The 21102-nt window shown below is 38.6% G+C and overlaps 1 protein-coding gene across 1 annotated transcript; it reads right to left on the reverse strand.

Annotated features, from left to right (window-relative positions):
- Window positions 1-2173: 2173 nt before the first annotated feature.
- On the reverse strand, window positions 2174-21027 carry LOC117987486 (cytochrome P450 9e2-like). Its single transcript, XM_069502440.1, has 11 exons — window positions 19753-21027; window positions 17955-18157; window positions 16199-16362; window positions 15795-15932; window positions 14948-15150; window positions 14008-14143; window positions 13732-13842; window positions 12394-12615; window positions 11454-11554; window positions 10870-11038; window positions 2174-2454 (listed from the first exon to the last, which is right to left on the reverse strand). Exons 2-11 carry the CDS (start codon window positions 18152-18154, stop codon window positions 2288-2290), a joined length of 1611 nt encoding a protein of 536 aa, XP_069358541.1. The 5' UTR covers window positions 18155-18157; window positions 19753-21027; the 3' UTR covers window positions 2174-2287.
- Between the last annotated feature and the right edge of the window lie 75 nt (window positions 21028-21102).

Genomic DNA, 21102 nt, shown 5'->3' on the forward strand with positions numbered 1-21102 from the left:
GTCACATAAAAAATTCTGGATTCAGCTTATTAATCCTGATGCTGCAGGGTTACTGCCCGCCTGAGTTATCAAGATTCAGGAAGTGTTCATAGTGAATTCATATTGTAGGTACCAAGCAACGACAACAATCCCGAAAAATCAAAGAGTTCCCGCGGGATTTTAAAAAACGTAAATCCACGCGGACGAAGTCGCAGGAATCAGCTAGTACATATATCAATTCATCGACGTACTATACTACACTCTACACAACATACTACGCATATTGTAGGTATGACCATCGATATAAATGACAAGATATGCCCAAGCGAACAAAGTTTTTCACGGTTTTGGAACCAAATAAATCAGCGCCACCTCCTAGATACTAATGAACGACCCGTTTGAAATCCAGACGTCACTGAGGTTGCATTGGTTAGCACCAACATAAATAAACATTTTAGGACCAATGAGTCGGAGCCATTTTGCTTGTTCAATGGTCCTGTCCTTACAAAGTAATATATATATAAGTCAATGTGTGTGACTCAAAATATATACTATGCGTTTTAACTATGAAGACCATCGTACATCGACTCTCGGTTTGATCCTGAATAATTGACGATATCTAAATATTAAGTATATAAAAGGAAAAGGTGACTGACTGATCTAACTACTGGACAGATCGGGCTGAAATTTAGCATGCAGATAGCTATTATGACATAGGCATCCGCTAAAAGATTTCTTCTTCTGTATTCGGTTCGTATCCGTGATTCTTTGAAGTGGCCGTCATACAAATACGTACCCATTCGATTCGTGTTTTTACGGAATCCGTGATTTTATGGATGGATGTTTAACGCTTTAAGGGGGGAAATACGGGTTTGAAATTAGTGTAGTGCACGCGGACGAAGTCGGGAGCATAAGCTAGTGTCAAATATTATATTATGGTGCCGTGATAATATTGGTATGCCGTAGTATTAATTATCACCATCACCACTATATCAACTTACAAATAAAAATTGTTGACAATCAGGAAGCGTAAAATTTTACCTATCCATACTTCCATATACTATAATACTAGATACTATTATACTATAATATTATAAATGCGAAAGTGTGTCTGTCTGTCCGTCTGTCTGTCTGTCTGTCTGCTAGCCTTTCGCGCAGTGGCGTGCACAGGAGTTCAAGCCAGGGTATGCATTTAGGTATGAACTTATTTTACGGCAGGTTATAATGAAAAAGTAAGCATTGATTTCTTACAATGAGGGTAAGCAGTGTGTTTATGCCTCTATGATCTGCACGCCACTGCTTCACGGCCCATCCGTTCAACCGATTTTGACGAAATTTGGAAGAGATAGTATAGTTAGCATCCCAGGCTACTTTTTATCCCGGAAAATCAAAGAGTTTCCACGGGAGTTTTAAAAACTAAATCCACGCAGACGAAGTCGCGGGCTCCTCTAGTTCTGAATAAATAGTTTGAGTTTGAGTGAAATCATAGAAAAAAAATAGGGCTACCTGCGTCAAAATGTACTAACGTTTGACGCTTGCCAGTGACGTTGAAGCCCGACTGTTTGTTATAGAAGCTCTCTATTGTTCTGTCGTGAACAGGTACTTCGTAACTAATCTTGTAAGTATATCAGACGTATAGCACTTATAATATAAAATCCGCATTTGACTATTAATATTTTCGAAGAAAAACGAAAAAATAAAAAGAATTTAAATATTACAAATGTCGTGGTCTTCACAATTGAAACGCATAGTACAATACCAGGATGTCTATACACGTGTCATAATTAACAAAATACTTCAATCACTTATCACTTATCATTTAAAAATACCTATTATGATAATAATATTATTGTGTTTTCCAAATCTAACTCTAAATGACTTATGAAAATGAGTCTAACAAATAATATTATGTTACTAGCTGATGCCCGCGACTTCGTACGCGTGGATTTAGGTTTATGAAAATCCCGTGGGAACTCTAGGATTTTCCGGGATAAAATGTAGCCTATGTCCCTCTCCATCTCCAGGTCTTAAACTATACCCATGCAGAAAATCACGTCGATCCGTTGCTCCGTTGCGACGTGATTGAAGGACAAACCAACAAACCAACAAACAAACAAACACACTTTCGCATTTATAATAAGGTTAATATCGTGAAAGTCATTTAGAATAAATATTAAAAAATTATAAGTCAGAATACCAATAAAAAATAGTATATTTTTTGTAGAAAAATATACCTATAAAAAAGTCATCAGTACTGTAACAATTATTACTAATCTTTTAAAATTCCATATGACAATAATATTCGCGGTCAAGCTCTTAGTTTGAAGGTTGCCCAGTGGCCGCCCGCCAGTCGAGGGTTGAAAGACCTCACTGACAGTCTCGCTGGAAGCTGCAGCTTCACCGATGGCGACACCTCGAAGTGCAGCAAGATCTGGTACAAGAACACCTTTATCTCACACAGAGCAAATCTTGAACCTGAAAGTGTAAAAAAATATCCATAAGTAGGTACCCACCTTATACTTATCTAAATATATAAAAGAAAAAGGTGACTGACTGACTGACTGACTGACTGACTGACTGACTGACTGACTGACTGACTGACTGACTGATCTATCAACGCACAGCTCGAAATACTGGACGGATCGGGCTGAAATTTGGCATGCAGATAGCTTTTATGACGTAAGCATCCGCTAGGAAAGGATTTTTGAAAATTCAACCCCTAAGGGGGTGAAATAGAAGTTTGAAATTTGTAAAGTCCACTGTGACGTTGTAAATTTTGAACTACTAATTAGCGTTTCGCTTTTAATAAAAAATCTATTTTGTTCAAAGTATGTTGGTGCCACCTAGCATCAAGGTGCAGAACTACGCGTGGGTCGATGTTCAGAGTTCATTCGAGCCACAATAGATGGCGTTTGCTTCGTTGTCAATTGTCGTAAAAATAAAACAAAATAATTAAATAAAACCATAATATCATTTGTTTATTGTTAAGTCATTAACAAAACGGTTCTTATAATATATCCTTAGGTTCCGCAAATATTCAAAAATGAATTGGCTTCATGATCAAACTAAATGAGAGCGGCCACACTCGGGTTGCGTCTGGCAACACCGATTGATGAGATTTAGAATTTTCCTGGAGTCAACATGTGAAGACGAATTTTTTTTCGTTCCAGGAAAATCTCACTTCTCTTCGCCCATGGCTTCGCCTGGGAAAATACAATAGTTATAAAGTTAGTCATCCTAACGTATTTCAATGTTTCATCAATTATGGTGAGTGAAAAATCAAGTAATGTGGATTCGACAAAATGGCGGTTTGGTTAGAGAAAATCCTAATCTCATGATTTCTTTCAGTTCCAGTTATTTTAACTTCCCAAATAAATGAGGATAATGGGTTGTGGGTGGACTTCTGAAAACCATTGGTGGCCAGGAGTTCAATAGGTGAGTTGTGTTTGATCGGGAAAATTCCACGTGTCGAAATTTTCACACAGCACAAATTATAATCTTGTTTTTCTTTGTTACAGGGTTTACGTTTACGTTTTACGTTTACGTTTTACGTTTAGCTTCAGTTTTCCGTTTTCCGTTTGCGTTTCCGTTTTTAGTTTTCGGTTTTCGTATTTATTTCTTTTGCACATTCACGTTGGCAACTTAATTTCTATGGATAAGACTTGGTGAAAATCTTTGTAAGGAAACATTTCGGTTGTGAAGAATCAAGTTAAATTGAGTTTTGGATCTTGGCCGATGCCGTCCAGCTACATTGCAGTCTTCGCACCTACAAGTAAGCAAATGTTTGTATCCTGGAACAGTTTAGTGAACCTTCTTAGTGTATGTGTACAGTAAGAACCCTGTCTTTACTACTGAGCTTTTATTTTGAAACAATTTTATGAATTTTACTGTGTCATTGTCTATTCCATGCCAATGGCATCTTAAATTTAAAACATAGATCTTATGTACTATCTACCTAAGTCATTCTAATGTATCTAAATTAAGTCTTGGCATTAAGCTAGAATAACTAAGCATTATTAGCCATCATTCTGTATTAAGCGACCCCGGTAAAAGTTACATTAAAAACAATTTTGCCTAACATCTAGCAAATTTCATTTATAACACCTCATATGCATTACAAGGGAGTCGACGGCTAGCTTCTATTCTTTACTAGGTAGATAGATCAAGTAAAGTAAATTAAAATTATTTTTTTTTTCCTCTAATCTTTGTAAGGTGGTAGATTATTCCGTATCCGGGTATATTTCTATTCCGCCCAATTTACCACCCTTACAAATGGCGCCCGAACGTTTTTTTATATAGTTATTTCTGTATATTTTGAGAAATTTTGTGAATTTTATGAAATGTACTCCGCTGATTGTACAATTTTCTAAGTAGTGACACATTGCAAAGAGCACTAAGCTGTTTTTTATGGTTAACTAACTAAATAATAACTAATAGTTAGAAATTTTGTTTGATAGTTTAAGTAATTTTCTGAGTATAGTCCAACATTGGTTTTTTTTTCTTATTTAATTAACACATTATAAATGGTGTTTATGCCGTTCAATTATGTTATTTGACTTACCTTGGAGGTGTATAAGTGAATGTTTGCCTTCAGTTTAGTAATAAACATTGCTTAACTGAGTTGTTGTTGGGTATTGCTTTCAATAGTAAGTACATCTTATGTTTGAAATTTCCGGTAACTTAGTATAATTAAAGTTTTGAAACGCTATGTGCCGTTAACTAGTTACACACATACATTTATAAATACTAAGAGTTACAACTTGTGAAACTAAATATATAAACTATATTCAGAGATTACATTAAGTTCAAGTATGAAGTTATGAACAATTTTTTTTTCAGTGACTTGATACTTCATTATTTTGTTGAAATTTTGTTTAGAGCTGTGTTAAGGTTATGATAAAAGCTACTTCACACACAAAACATGTTAAGTTTAAGTGAATGCTGGTAGTTTAAAGTGACATTTAGAAACAGATTTTGTTGTATCTTAGGTTATGTGTTAAAAGTGTAAAGTAACAGTCATCAAACCATTGCACAATCTCTTTGTTTTTTTTTTGAAAGATAATATGCTAGTCAGAGTTCATTGCAACTTTGCTGCCTGTTTACTTTTGTAATTGTAAAGGTTGTAACACACTGTGTACTCATAAAGGTGATACTGCACCTTACAATCATTTATTCAATTTTGGGAAGTTTTATTTTGTTATATTTTGTTTACTATAGTAATAATATGTGCTTGTATTATTAACAATATTTTGGAATAGGAACATAATTGATAAAATAGTTAGGATAGACTTAAGAATATTGTTTTTGTTGTGTATTTTGCTTGTGTATATTTAATAGTTTAAATAACTTCTTTTGTGTTTGTGTTTAACCAATTTGTATAAGGCTAAACATAGACAGTTACACAAGCTCGATATTTTGTTAAATGTGTTTTGACTTAACACAATGGAACAGACTTTTGCCCAGTTTCATTCACTTTTGAAGGACGAATTGTGTTATGAGGTATCCATTCGTTCCGAAACTCCAGCACCTACAGTGCTAGGTTTAAAGAAACAGTTAAAACAATTAATTCAGGAAATTCCTTCTGAATCAATTTTAGAGACGGATTTCACTTCTGAAAGTGAGTTAGGGGTTATTACTAAAAAACTTCAAGACTTAGAAGATTTATTAAAAAAGTGTTCTGACACTAAAGATAGACATGCCCTCTGTAGGTCTAAAGCTTTAGCTTCACATTTGTACTTTAGAATTTTGAGAATACAGTGTTCCGAACTCAGCTTAATAAGTAGGAAGAGTGAATTACATACAAAGTTGCAGAGTTTGATTTCCAGATTAGATGCTGACAATGAGTCGTCTCACGACGAATCACTGGATTCCGAGAGTACCGCCGTTGACTGCACTGGTGATAAAAATGTTGCCAAGTGGAAGTTACATTTCAACGGACAGGGTGATCCGCGCAGTTTCATCGAACGCGTTGAGGAATATAAAAGATCTTATGGCGTTTCAGATGGAAAATTATTTGTTTCTGCATTTCATCTTTTTACAGGCCGAGCATTGTTATGGTACAGAGGCAACAAATGTCAAGTTTCGTCTTGGTCAGAATTGAAAACTTTATTTTTAGAGGAATTTGATGCAGTAGATTATGACTACAGGTTGCTAGGTGAAATTCGAGCAAGAACACAAGGCTCTGAAGAACCTGTGTCTATCTATTTCGCTGTAATGTTTTGCATGTTTTCAAGGTTGTAGATTATCACAGTATAATTTTGTTATCGAACATAGGAAGGGTTGTGATAATGTAGTTCCGGATACCTTGTCGAGACTCATACACGTAGATGTAGTTGGTGATCGTAATGATAACTCTAGTCAACAAGTTTTGGTAGATGACTGGTATGACAAAACATTTAATGGCTGTAAAATCAATCCAGCAAATTTTCCGAATTTTAGTATTTTGAACGATAAACTATATCGTTACAGTAAATGTAAATACCAGCTTCTCAGTGAGTTCGACTGGAAAGAGGTAGTCCACAAGAACGACATCCTTAGAATTATGCAACAAAACCATGCAGATGCAACTGCAGGTCATTTCGGCTGATTTAGTCGGACCTTTGCCTAGGTCTAAATCAGGATTTACATTTCTTTTTGTGGTGACGTGTTGTTTTTCGAAATATACAATGTTGTTTCCGTTACGGCGTGCCACAGGTGCCGCTGTTGTTAAAGCGCTAGAGAATTTTGTATTTTTGAACCATAGTGTTCCAGAGACTGTGATTGTGGACAATGGGTCCCAATTTACAGGATCTGAATTCCGTAATCTCATTAAGCGTTATAATATTCCGAAATTACACTACACACCACTGTACACTCCGCAAGTTAACCTTGTTGAGAGGTACAATAAGGTTGTTATGACTGCTGTAGCCGCTTTTGTGAAAGATAACCACAGGTCCTGGGACGAAAACCTGTACAAGGTCCAGTTCGCCATAAACAGTGCGGTTAATGAATCCACTGGATTCTCCCCGTTCTTCCTTGTCCACGCTAGAGAACCGGTTTTAAATGGTTCCTTCTATAAGGACACGGATAAGGAGTACGAGGCCGGAATTCCAAGGGAGGAATACGCAGGAAAGTTTGGAACTTTGGAGGACATATTTGGTCAGGTTAGGAGAAATTTGTTTCAGGCTCATGCAGAGTATGCAACGCATTACAACTTAAGGCGTAGGTCTGCAAGCTATTCTGTTGGGGATATAGTGTGGAAAAAGACCTATCCACAAAGCGACGCTACAAATTTTTTCGCAGCTAAGCTGGCACCTAAGTATGAAAAGTGCAGGGTTGTCAAGGTTTTGTCACCTTTGGTTTATGAACTAGTTAGAGTAGCTGACAACCACCCAATAGGCACTTGGCATATTAAGGATATTAAGAAGTAGATATTTGCCATTACTTAGTTTGGTCTAAACTGTTTGAATATTTAAGTTATCAATATTCAATTAGGAATTTGAATGAGTGTAGTGATGTTCTGAGTTAACAGTTACATTACCATGGTTCAGTTGAGGATGAATGTAGTGGATGTATGTAGGGATGAATATGTGATGATTGGAATGCTTGTGGTAGACCAACCGGTAGAGAAAGTAAAAATGCAAATATCGTACTTTGGGGATAACGAAAAGGGGGGGTTTTGTGTTTTGTTTTCGTTTTCCTTCTAGATAATGGATCATTTCTGTTATTTTTCCGATTCTGTTCCGAGATCTATTTTCTAGGAGAGTTATTTCGTTTTTTTTTCTCATATTCCGATTTTGATTCGGTTTTATTTTTCCGAATGGGATAGAGAACGGTTGCCATATCAGATGGACCCGTTCACAACCAGTTTTTCCGTATTTGTTGAGTAACAAATATTAAGATGGTAGTTTAAAAGAGTGAACCACCGTAGGCCTAGACGCATTCTATCAGTCAGCTGAAGAATGATGCCAAGATGTTTCCACTCAAGTGTCTTAGACACCATGAAGTTTTTTTTGTATATATTCTTTTTAGAAGTTAGGGTTGTGTAGTTAAGTATAATGTATAAAACCTTACACTGTTTTCAGTATATTTATTTTGTTAGACAATTTTCCTTGTTAGTAGTAGATGTGCGTTCACGCGTAACTTCTGTGTTTTTTTTTTTGTTTGTTTGTTTCAGGCAAATTGTTAGTAGTTGTTGGATGACGCTGAGGGCAGCGTGGTTCAACCTGTTGAACCTTTTCGTAGGAGGGGAAGTATTGTGACGTTGTAAATTTTGAACTACTAATTAGCGTTTCGCTTTTAATAAAAAATCTATTTTGTTCAAAGTATGTTGGTGCCACCTAGCATCAAGGTGCAGAACTACGCGTGGGTCGATGTTCAGAGTTCATTCGAGCCACAATAGATGGCGTTTGCTTCGTTGTCAATTGTCGTAAAAATAAAACAAAATAATTAAATAAAACCATAATATCATTTGTTTATTGTTAAGTCATTAACAAAACGGTTCTTATAATATATCCTTAGGTTCCGCAAATATTCAAAAATGAATTGGCTTCATGATCAAACTAAATGAGAGCGGCCACACTCGGGTTGCGTCTGGCAACACCGATTGATGAGATTTAGAATTTTCCTGGAGTCAACATGTGAAGACGAATTTTTTTTCGTTCCAGGAAAATCTCACTTCTCTTCGCCCATGGCTTCGCCTGGGAAAATACAATAGTTATAAAGTTAGTCATCCTAACGTATTTCAATGTTTCATCAATTATGGTGAGTGAAAAATCAAGTAATGTGGATTCGACAAAATGGCGGTTTGGTTAGAGAAAATCCTAATCTCATGATTTCTTTCAGTTCCAGTTATTTTAACTTCCCAAATAAATGAGGATAATGGGTTGTGGGTGGACTTCTGAAAACCATTGGTGGCCAGGAGTTCAATAGGTGAGTTGTGTTTGATCGGGAAAATTCCACGTGTCGAAATTTTCACACAGCACAAATTATAATCTTGTTTTTCTTTGTTACAGGGTTTACGTTTACGTTTTACGTTTACGTTTTACGTTTAGCTTCAGTTTTCCGTTTTCCGTTTGCGTTTCCGTTTTTAGTTTTCGGTTTTCGTATTTATTTCTTTTGCACATTCACGTTGGCAACTTAATTTCTATGGATAAGACTTGGTGAAAATCTTTGTAAGGAAACATTTCGGTTGTGAAGAATCAAGTTAAATTGAGTTTTGGATCTTGGCCGATGCCGTCCAGCTACATTGCAGTCTTCGCACCTACAAGTAAGCAAATGTTTGTATCCTGGAACAGTTTAGTGAACCTTCTTAGTGTATGTGTACAGTAAGAACCCTGTCTTTACTACTGAGCTTTTATTTTGAAACAATTTTATGAATTTTACTGTGTCATTGTCTATTCCATGCCAATGGCATCTTAAATTTAAAACATAGATCTTATGTACTATCTACCTAAGTCATTCTAATGTATCTAAATTAAGTCTTGGCATTAAGCTAGAATAACTAAGCATTATTAGCCATCATTCTGTATTAAGCGACCCCGGTAAAAGTTACATTAAAAACAATTTTGCCTAACATCTAGCAAATTTCATTTATAACACCTCATATGCATTACAAGGGAGTCGACGGCTAGCTTCTATTCTTTACTAGGTAGATAGATCAAGTAAAGTAAATTAAAATTATTTTTTTTTTCCTCTAATCTTTGTAAGGTGGTAGATTATTCCGTATCCGGGTATATTTCTATTCCGCCCAATTTACCACCCTTACACCACGCGGACAAAGTCGCGGGAATAAGCTAGTCTAAATATATACAAGAAAAAGGTGACAGACTGACTGACTGACGGACTGATCTATCAACAGCTGCTCGATTGAGCTACAATGTCACAATCGCAATCACCTCTGATTGGTTAATGCTCGCTCACTATTGGCTACAATGCATTGTTGCAACAGGAATCGCACAAATTCAGCCAATCACAACAATTAAGATTGTTATAATGATTGATGCAATTTTACGAAATCGACTCGCAGCTCAAACTAGTGGACAGATTGGTGCCCGCGAATTCTGCGTCGATTAACGAATTTCAAACCCATATTTTATCCTCGTAGATGTTAAATTTTCAAAAATAATTTCTTAGCGTATGTCTACGTCATAATAGCTATCACATCAGCATGCCAAATGCTAGCGAATTAATCCACCGGACTACACAAATTTCAAACCCCTATTTTACGCCCACAGGCGTTGAATTTTCAAAAAATCATATTAATAGCCATCTGCATGCCAAATTTCAAACCGATCCGTCCAGTGGTGTTGGCGCTGTGCGTGGATAGATTAGTCAACCAGCAGTCCCCAGTCAGTCACCATTTCCTTTTATTTATTTAGATTATGTGTTTTGATAAGTGTAATTATTGCTTTACGTAGCATAAGCACCACAAATTGGCCCACATAAAATAAAGGAGATGGACAAAATTACATGGACGCGTGCCCCAAAATGTACAGAGATGATAATATATGTGCCATTTAATAGTAAAAATCGTCTGTTTTAAGAAAAAAAGTCGCTTTTTTTTTTGCAGTCATAGTTCATCATCATCATCATCGTGTGCCTTCTTCGAAACGAAGTTTGGGGGTCATCATGCGAAAAGCTTCTCTATTAAAAGCCGCCTCTTTTAATTTTGGGTAACTAAGCCCTTTCCACCCCCTTATATCGTCCAACCATTTGCGTCTTTGGCGACCTGGAGCCCTTTTGCATTCAATTCTTCCTTCCAAAACTAATCTTAGAAATGAGAATTCGGCTCGTCTTTGTAAATGTCCAAAGAAAGCGACATGACTTCTCTGTCGTTCTTATATATAGTTCAGCCTGGGGCAAATTTGTCCATCTCGTTTGGGTTCGAATTTAAACTTCATCTCCACTTACCGATACAATTTCTCGGCCCCAGTCCAAAAGGGATGTATGCCATTGGATTGATGAGGTGCTTATTCTCATCCGAGAAACGTTCGGGGTCAAACTTTTCAGGATTCGGAAAATATTTAGGATCATGATGGAAACACCAGGTTGGAGCCCAGATTATTTCTCCTTTACGTACCTATTAAAAAATTATGAAACTGGTTATCACTCGCATAAAATAGATAGATAGATATATAGCGAGACTAGCTTATTCCCGCGACTTCGTCCGCGTGGACTACACGAATTTCAAACCACCATTTTACCCCGTTAGGGATTGAATTTTCAAAAATCCTTTCTTATCAGATGTCTACGTCATGATAGCTATCTGCATGCCAAATTTTTGCCCGATCCGTCCAGTAGTTTGAGCTGTGCGTTGATAGATCAGTCAGTCACTCAGTCAGTCACCTTTGCCTCATATACAGTTGTATAAGCACCAATGAGTCGGTGCCATTTTGTTTGTTCAATAACCCTGTCCATACGAAGTAATAATACAGCAATGGCTCTTATTCAATTAATGAATATCACCAATAATAATAATAAATAATTATACATACAATGTAATCTTGGGTGGATTTGGCATTAGGTCTCCCCATGTTGTAGTCTTTCACGCAGACTCTATCCAAGGCAAATCCTGGAGGCCACATCCTGAGCACTTCTGCAAGTAAAGAGAGTACGTATTAGCTACAGTTAGAGAACTTGTCCCTCCCTCACCTTTCTACCACCGTACTGCAAGACACCGGGCGAGTTTCCACGCCTATGTCGTCACCATTCCATCTTCGCGTACGAAACGCTTTGCGTCATCATTCCTTATACGCATGGCTAGGACCTGGAATACTCTTCCGAGATCAGTGTTTCCTGACAATTATAATCCGGGTATCTTTAAAAAAAACTTTATTTCTGTTGGTTTTTTGGAGGAGGAAAACTGTCATGCATCAAACTGGATTGCGTGTGGCATGTGGGCATGCCCGACTCCACTGCAGATGTTGCGCAGTCCCCTACGGACTAATAACCTCCTCTACTTTTCGATATCTCCGCTCACGGCTTCCCGGAATTGCACTAAGCCACATAATATAAAGCATTATTACGTCAGGAAGACAGCTGTTTCAGGATGTTGGTCTTTGACTCTCTCAATTTCAAATTTTCTCTCTTTCTCAGTTTCTTATACTTAACTAGCTGATGCCCGTGACTTCATTCGCGTGGATTTACATTTTTCAAAATCCCGCGGGAACTCTTTGATTTTTCGGGTTAAAAAGTGGCCTATGTGTTAATCCAGGGTATGATCTATCTCCATTCCAAATTTTATCCAAATCCGTTCTGCCGTTTTTGCGTGATTAAGTAACAAACATCCAAACATCCACACTTTCACATTTATAATATTAGTAGGTTTAGGATTAGGATTATTAGGATTGCGATTAAAAATTAGCATGTCACTGACGCAATCTTGAAATTTTCACCCATCCCAAAATCACTCAAAGTTTTCATTTCCAAAATTACCAGAGACAACCATGTCCAAGTACGTCATGTCCTGTATAGACGTATAGCTGAGCTTCCCGCCATTCTTCACGTCATGCTCCTTGATCTCCCGGTACAGCCGGCCCTGGACATCCGGGTGCAGGGCCAGCTCGTGTAGCGCGAACGACATGCCCATTGACACCCCCTCGAAGCCCGCGATGAGGAAGATCGTTGCTTGGGCGACGAGGTCTATGTCGGACCAGACTGGGAAATTAACACTTAGGTAGGTATTTGGTCAGTGCATAAATTCGCTAATTTGCAATACATTATCAAGAAGATCACGATTTCTTTTCACGGAGATTATATTTCGTCATTGGCGTTGGTCTGATCGCAGCCAAGCCGTAGTATATAAATAAAAAATCTCTTTTCGATCTTCACTTCTATTCATTGGCAGTTCCGATGATGATATTGTACTTATACGGCTAGGTATTAAACATATTATGTCAAAGATTTTAGAAAAGAGCAACAGCCAAGTTTCTGTTGGCGCCGCGATGCAAGACAGCTGTATGTGTATATTTTATAACATCTAAGTTTGAGTTTATTGTCAAAGTTAAATAATATGGAATTAATTGGTAAACTTAAGATTTATGAGGAGGGCAGCACTGTTGCAACGTGCTGCCACCCTATTCGTTCCCACCAAAAGTAGTGTAGGTTGTTTGTCACCAAAAAGCGATAGTGGCGCATGCCGAGACAACATAATAACTTTTAGAAGTCAGCTAGTCAGTAATTGTTGATTATTCGGGGAGTGTACAAGTCGTTTTACATATAGTACTTGGTGAGTTATAGTGATAATGTGTAATGTAATATAATGTGCCAATGTAACGTTAAAATATAAGTAAATAAGTATGATGAAATTGGTGTGATATTAGCTGATTAATATAGTTTTTCTGGTGTCACTACGCGTATTATTTCGGTTGATTTCATTTCTTGTTATCGAAATTATTGATTCGTCTTGGTAGGATGGGCATTCGGGACCAGATGCAGTGGTAGATTCACTTGAAAAGTTTTTGAAACGTCAAAAACGTTTTCTAAAAGAGTTTGAATACTTACTTAGAATATCTTTGTGTTCTGTTCTGGGCAGCTTATTTTTACAATAGCTGACTGGAATAGTCAGCTATTGTAAAAATAAGCTGCCCAAAAACGATTCAGAATTATAATAATTAATATTATGATCAAGAACACAATTTTAACCTCTGTCTTTTGGGGATTGTCCTATCCCCAACGAACTGCAAAACGCAAAAAAAGGCCATTCATAGTACCGACCTACAAGTCTCCGACCACCATGTCGGAGGAAAAAAGGAAGGAACACATTAAAAAAACCTCTGTCTGTTTTCTTCTTTCCCACGTCCGATTCTTCTACCGTTGCAAAACCAGCATCGCAATCGCTGTTGTTCTTTTCTGAACTATCTTTGTCTTCATGTGAAAGTCGCCCTAAAAAAACCTGCTTTTAATTATTATTATTTTTACTAAAAGAACTTACAACTGCATGAAATAAATTTTATGCATATTTTTAGTTTGAGTTTTGTTTTTGATAGGTAAACTTTAATATATAAATGAGATTATCTATGACAAAAGTCAAAAACCATAAAAACCTACCCTTTTTCGCCTCCATAAGAAGATGGATCATGTCTGGTCTGATGATGCGACGGGCTTCTCTGTCTTTCATGGTACTCAACACCAAGTCGATGAAAAAGTCCTGGGTTTTCTTTGGCCATAGAGTGAGTTTTAGTTTCTGGATAAAAGGCTACACTGCTATATTTAGAACCAGTGGAAAAATGTTAGAGTTAAAGAAGACAACCTCCCTGATACTGTGATATTATAAATGCCGCTTCGATTCCCGGCAGAGGCAATTTGGAAATTTTATAATTTGTACACATCTCTCTGCTCCGCTTAGGTGGACACCGGGCCTTAGACATACTTATAGCGACCCGCGGCTTCGCACTGTTAGCTTATTACAACTTTCGTAGGGATCCCTATATTTTTTAATGAAAATTAAATACAGGCTATGTCACTCAGGAATAATGTAGCTTTCTGCTGGTGAAATAATTTTCAAAATCCAGATTTCAGAGTTTACTTCCCACCAATCCTACCAACAAACTTACAAACTTATTACCTCTTTATAATATTTAGTATAGATGTCAACGTGAGGCTGCTCCCACATCAGATAACATCGCCATTTACAACCACCTAAGATTTTTTTAATTTATAGACTAGCACTTGGCTGCAATCAGAGTGGTGGCAAGTGATGATGCAGCCTAAGATGGAGCGCGCTTGCCTAGAAGATGCCTATTCACTCTCGACTTGAAGGTACCCATATTATAATTGGAGAGGAAAATTGATGCTGGAAGGATGTTCTAAATCATAGCGGTTCGGATTAGAAATGAGGAGGCAAATCGCTTCGTACGTATCCGTGGAATTTCGACTACGTACGGGTGTAGACCTTGGCGATGCCTTGCGGTACGATAGTAGAAGGGGGAACCAGCTTGATAGAATGCAGCCAATGGGTAACGTGTTGGCCCAAAAAACTAGGACTTACATTTGCAACGATAGGACAAGCAGACATAATGAAGAAGATGATAATCTGCCTGAGCAAGAAGCCTGAAGCATTCTTCCCCATCAAGAAGAACTTGTTGTTTTCATGGGCAAGGGAGTCCACCTTCAGCCCGAAGGCGCAGGACGCGATCACGTCGCTTCCATAGCGTGTTGTCAAGTCTTTGCAATCGATGTCGATAGAATTTTCTGTAAGTATAAAAACGTTTCCATCGTAAAAATATTTTATTTTATATCAAGAGGAGAACGGGGACGGGCGCTTATGTGGGACGCAACGAGCGTTGACACATTATGGCCCCGTGTCATATCAGGGAGACAGCATCAAGACCGGGAGCCGCAGCAGAAATGGCTGAAAACGGCAAGCGGCGCAAGTATGCCTCTCTTATCGAGAGTGACATTTTTGTTATATTTGCCGTGGAGACCCGGGGGCCATGGAGTCTTAGTACTAAAAAAAATTTACGAGACATTTCACCGCGATTAATATGCTCATCTGGTGACAAGAGGGCTGGCTGTCCTCGCGGAAATGCAGCTAGTATTCTTGACACCATTCCACGCTGGCATGATTTGTATAGTAATTAAATAAACTTATGAACTTTGGACTCAATTTCAGTACAGCTTTAGGTTGTTTTGCTGGGTAATAGGGGATTAAAAAAGTCCGGATTACAGAAAAAAAACTAGACCACAATCATACGATTTTGTTCTTAACCTCAACAACAAAACCTCGTTTACTTTGTGAAGAATCTACCACAAAATTCAAAATGCTATTCATAATTCTAATTACATTTTTAATTGATAACATTCAGCTGGTAAATTCTCCTATTATTAATTCTTACTTGGAGAATCATTAATCTTCTTTTTCAGTGCTCGAATCATTTGCTCTCCAACTTCCTCCATGAAGGGAACCATCAGTTTTATCTTCGCGCTGGTGAACGCTGGGCTCAAAGTTGATCTCATGTCTCTCCATTCATGACCTAGGAATATTAATGATACTTTATTGTATACTGTTTAACTGTTTTATAGACTAGTGCTTGGTTGCAATCAAACCTGCTAGCAAGTTTGGGTACAGAATCCTAAAAATTACCGACTTGCTTTCGAACTTTCATTCCCTGTTTAAAATCTCTAAGGACTAGAATTTCCAAAAAACCTTTGTTAGTGAGTGCCTACGTTATAAAAAGAACTTACTTTCAAACAAATTTACAAACTCTTTATAATATTGGTATAGATAAAAATAGATTACCTTTTAAAGAAAACAGGTTTCTGGAAAACAGCGGGTCACCTTTTTCGTCGGTAAATCCTCTGTGATCTAGGAAGTAGTCGAAATCCTTAATCATAATTTTTTTCACTACATCCAAGTCCCTTACAATGAGGGTTGGTCTCAAAAACTCATATTTGCCTACAAACCTGCAAGAGTTCAGGTTTAGATTGAACAAAATCAATGGTTGTTTTATCATATTTTCATAATAGGTACAGTTAAGTACAATAAATTAGACAGATTTTTAAGGTTCCGTACCTCAAAAGGAAAAACGGAACCCTTATAGGAATGGTCTGATATGGTCGCTAACTATGGGCCTCATAAGAAAGCTCAGAGTCACTCAGAGGGCGATGGAGAGAGCTATGTGCGGAGTTTCTCTACGTGATCAAATCAGAAATGAGGAGATCCGTAGGAGAACTAAAGTAACCGACGTAGCACAACGGGTTGCGAAGCTGAATTGGCAATGGGCAGGGCACATAGTTCGTACAACCGATAGACGTTGGGGTCCCAAGGTGCTAGAATGGCGACCTCGCACCGGAAGACGCAGTGTTGAAAGACCCCCACTAGGTGGACGGACGACATCAGACGAGTCGCAGGGAGCCGCTGGATTCAGGCGGCGCAAGACCGTGGCGTGTGGAAGTCCCTACAAGAGACCTATGTCCAGCAGTTTATCGTCTATCGGTTAATAATGATGATGAGGCAAGTGATGTTCATACCACTCACCATACCAGGGCAGCTGCACATTTAATCCTTATGCCGCGTCATGCATCTGCGGCTTTCAGAGGTAGTTTTAAGTATAATGCAACGAAATGTTGGAATAACCTTCCTCCACCTTATAGAAACCTTCAGAATTCCGGCGCTTTTAAAGTAAAATTCAAAAAACATCTTTTAAATAATTAGAAAAGTTACAGATTTAGTCAAAATTTATTTATTTCAATTTCTCATCCATACCTTGCGAGCTATTCTATATATATTTTATTTTGCTTTATATACAAAAAAAAAACTATCGTACAATTTTCCTATTTTTACAATTTACAACATCTATTTAAATGTTTTATTTCTTATTTCTTCTTTTATGCCCAAAATCACTTTAAATTGAAAAACTTTATTTCATTTTATTTATCCATTTACTAAAGTATATAACTCGCCAACTTTACATATTCTATGCCACTGATGTTTGGGTGATATAAAAGGCAGTCACTGAAAATCAGCGTTGGGGCGTCTGGTACCTCAGATATATTATGCTCTAGAGGTTTGTGTCTGAGGGGCCCGAGGTCTCAACACAAGCTGAGTGGCCTACCTGTTCGAGGTGTTGCACTGCTGTACAGGACGATATTGCCTACACCATGTACCACCTATATGATACCTCGAATAAACATTATTCTAATGTGAAAATGTGTTTGTTTGTTAGTTTTTTGGTATATTAATTGGTTTGTTGCTTTGTCCTTCAATCACGTCGCAACAGAGCAACGGATTGTCGTGATTTTTTAAAACAGACTAACCTTTATAGGTACATATCTTACACCCGACTATACTCACGTGTTTACTTGTTTAGTCGACGTTAGCCCGCGGCGCGCCGTCTCAACGGCGACGCGTGCGCGAACTGACTCCTTGAAAAGACCCCGGATGGGTTCGAAACTAGTCGGGCCAGCGTCGACTAAACACGTGAGTATAGTCGGGTGTACGATATGTATAATATGGAAATCACTCACGATAGTTTAAACGCTAAAATAAGACTAACCTTTCTTCAGGAAAATTATTATAGTACATATCCAGATCTGTGGCGAAACTGTCCATGCCGAAGAAGACTCTTGACATATTTCCAAAAAACGGAACAACACCAGGGTTCTTGACGCCATGGTCGCTGAATCTTGAATAGCTCTTGCGCAGGTACAACATTAGCACTGCTATAAGTACAGCGGTCCATATTAGGACAATCATCGTCTGTGAACGAGTGTTCAAAAAATTAGGCTACCTTTCCACCATGTATGTTCAAGTAGTATCCGACCACCGACGATGAACGAGAAACGAGTAGAACTAGAAACTTAAACGACTTGGCGATCAGCGGGAAGTGAGTGTGTAGCTTCGATAGTTTTGTCGCCAGGCTATAAGCGAGTGTGCAAGTGCGACGAGCGATTACACTGCAAACGTGCGCGCGCGTTACACGTGTTCAAGCGAGCGAGCATCGCTGAACGAATATCGCTAAGCGAGTTTATTTTTGAAAGCTCATCGCTCAGCAACAAAACTAGTAAAGCGAGTTGTCGCCGGCAGTGTAGGCGCTAGGCGGCACGGCTTTTGCCGGTAGGGTGGTAACTATAGCCACGGCCGAAGCCTCCCAATAGACCAGACCAGAAATTTAGAAATTATAAAATTCCAAACACCTGCCAGGAATCGAACTCGGGACCTCCTATTAATAAGACCACAGTGCTTACCACTGCGCCAGGGAGGTTGCCGAAACTTTCTTTCAACAACAAGCCTGTTTGTCTGTCTGTCAGTCTGCTAGCTTTTCACGACGAAAGATACAAAATATATAGAATGCATCCCGTTGAAAGACAGGCTACGTAGGTAGGTACTTATGATCCCGAAAAATCACAGAGTTCCCACGGGATTTATTATATTACCGGGATTAATTATATCCATGCGGACGAAGTCGCGAGGACTAGCTAGTGGACAAATGTTTCCGTCATCCGACCTTGGCACTCGCCACCAGCTATACCTTGGTACTGATAACACTTATCAGTACCAAGGACATGTTATCAGTCACCACATACCTAAATTGCTGCGAACTCATACTGATCTATCATATCAATGTTTAGATTTTTGTAAACATACCTACTAGCTTATGCTCGCGACTTCATCCGCGTGGACTATACAATTTGCAACCCCCTATTTTCCCCTTTAGGGATTGATTTTTCAAAAATCCTTTCTTAGCGGATGCCTACGTCAAAATAGCTATCTGCATGCCAAACAGCCCGATCCCAGTAGTTAGAGCTGTGCGTTGATAGATCAGTCAGTTTTTTTTATATACTAGCTTATGCTCGCGACTTCGTCCGCGTGGACTACATAAATTTCAAACCCCTATTTCACCCCCTTAGGGGTTGAATTTTCAAAAATCCTTTCTTAGCGGATGCCTACGTCGTAATAGCTATCTGCATGCCAAATTTCAGCCCGATCCGTCCAGTAGTTTGAGCTGTGCGTTGATAGATCAGTCAGTCAGTCAGTCAGTCAGTCATTCAGTCAGTCAGTCACCTTTTCCTTTTATATATATAGATTTAAGACTAGCTGTCCTGGCGAACTTCGTTCCGCCTAACAGTCGATTCAATTTTTTAAAATTTTTCTCTCCGTAAGAACCATCCTCGTACTTCAAGGAATATTATAAAAAAAGAATTAGCGAAATCGGTTCAGCTGTTCTCGAGATTTGCGATCAGCAACACATTTAGTGATTCATTTTTATATTATAAGAAGGAGATAAGTATCGATTATAATATAGGTAAATGGTCGTTAGTCTAATAAAAATATAAAATTCTGTTTGAACTCACGTCCTTGTAGCGATGCCCACCGCAAATAGAATGGCTTGCGAAAATTAAAATCACTGTTTACAAATATTTGCCGCGCACTTTATCTGTGTGTAGTTCAAAGTACTGTCCGATACTTGTTAGTGCCACAGAATACTAATAGGTACTTAGGTACATAATATATTATTTTTGTAGGATACGGATGTTTGTACGTCTTTAATCTATATTATTTATTACTAGCTTATGCCCGCGACTTCATCCTGTTATGACACCTGGTGCTAACATGCAGGGCGATTGTCTAAAACCTGCATCAATCATTATTACAATCTCAATTGTTCTGATTAGCTGATTTTTTTTTTTTTATTATTCAGATATAAGTTAGCCCTTGACTGCAATCTCACCTGGTGGTAAGTGATGATGCAGTCTAAGATGATAGCGGGCTAACCTGGAAGGGGTATGGCAGTTTTTATTAAACCCATACCCCTTTGGTTTCTACAAGGCATCGTACCGGAACGCTAAATCGCTTGGCGGCACGGCTTTGCCGGTAGGGTGGTAACTAGCCACGGCCGAAGCCTCCCACCAGACCAGACCAGAAATTTAGAAATTATAAAATTCCAAACCCCTGCCAGGAATCGAACCCAGGACCTCCCACTATTAAGACCACAGCGCTCACCACTGCGCCAGGGAGGTCGTCAAAATTGTGCGATTCTTGTTGCAACAATGCATTGTGGCCAATAGTGAGCGAGCAGAGATGATTGCGATCCTATTGCGATCGTGACATTGTAGCTGTCAAACAACCGCGGTAGGGTCACTGGGTAGGTATATGGCACCCATCATCATCATGATCAACCCATCGCCGGCTCACTACAGAGCACGGGTCTCCTCTCAGACTGAGAAGGGTTTTGACCATAGTCTACCACGCTGGCCATGCGCGGATTGGTAGACTACACACACCTTTGAGAACATTATAGAGAACTCTCAGGCATGCAGGTTTCCTCACAATGTTTTCCTTCACCGGTAAAGCAAGTAATGTTTAATTAATTAAAACGCACATAACTCCGAAAAGTTAGAGGTGCGTGCCCGAGATCGAACCCCCGACCTCCAATTAGAAGGCGGACGTCCTAACCACTAGGCTATCACAGCTTATGGCACCCATACCTATCCCTAAATCGCTTAGCAGTATATGGCTTCGCCGAGGGTAGTAACTAGCTACACTACCTAGAATTCGCCAGGTTCAGCCAGATTAAATAAATCTCCCATACTAATAGCGTATACTTGTCTGTCTGATATCTGCATGCTGCATGCTGCATGCCTGCTAGCAGTTCACGGCTAATATGTTTAACCGATTTTGACGAAATTTGGTGCAGAGCTTGC

The sequence above is a fragment of the Maniola hyperantus genome, chromosome 13, assembly GCF_902806685.2.
Source record: "Maniola hyperantus chromosome 13, iAphHyp1.2, whole genome shotgun sequence".
In the NCBI taxonomy this organism is placed as follows: domain Eukaryota; kingdom Metazoa; phylum Arthropoda; class Insecta; order Lepidoptera; family Nymphalidae; genus Maniola; species Maniola hyperantus.

Bases quoted from the DNA above. Each gene is read 5' to 3' on its own strand.
- LOC117987486 (XM_069502440.1), bottom strand. From the start codon at position 18,154: ATGATTGTCCTAATATGGACCGCTGTACTTATAGCAGTGCTAATGTTG. The intron at 15,151-15,794 runs GTAAGAATTAAT...TTATACTTACAG, and splicing joins GAAGATTAATGATTCTCCAA to AAAATTCTATCGACATCGAT. The intron at 12,616-13,731 runs GTTTTTTTAATG...TTAATTTCCCAG, and splicing joins AAAGAAGAAAACAGACAGAG to TCTGGTCCGACATAGACCTC.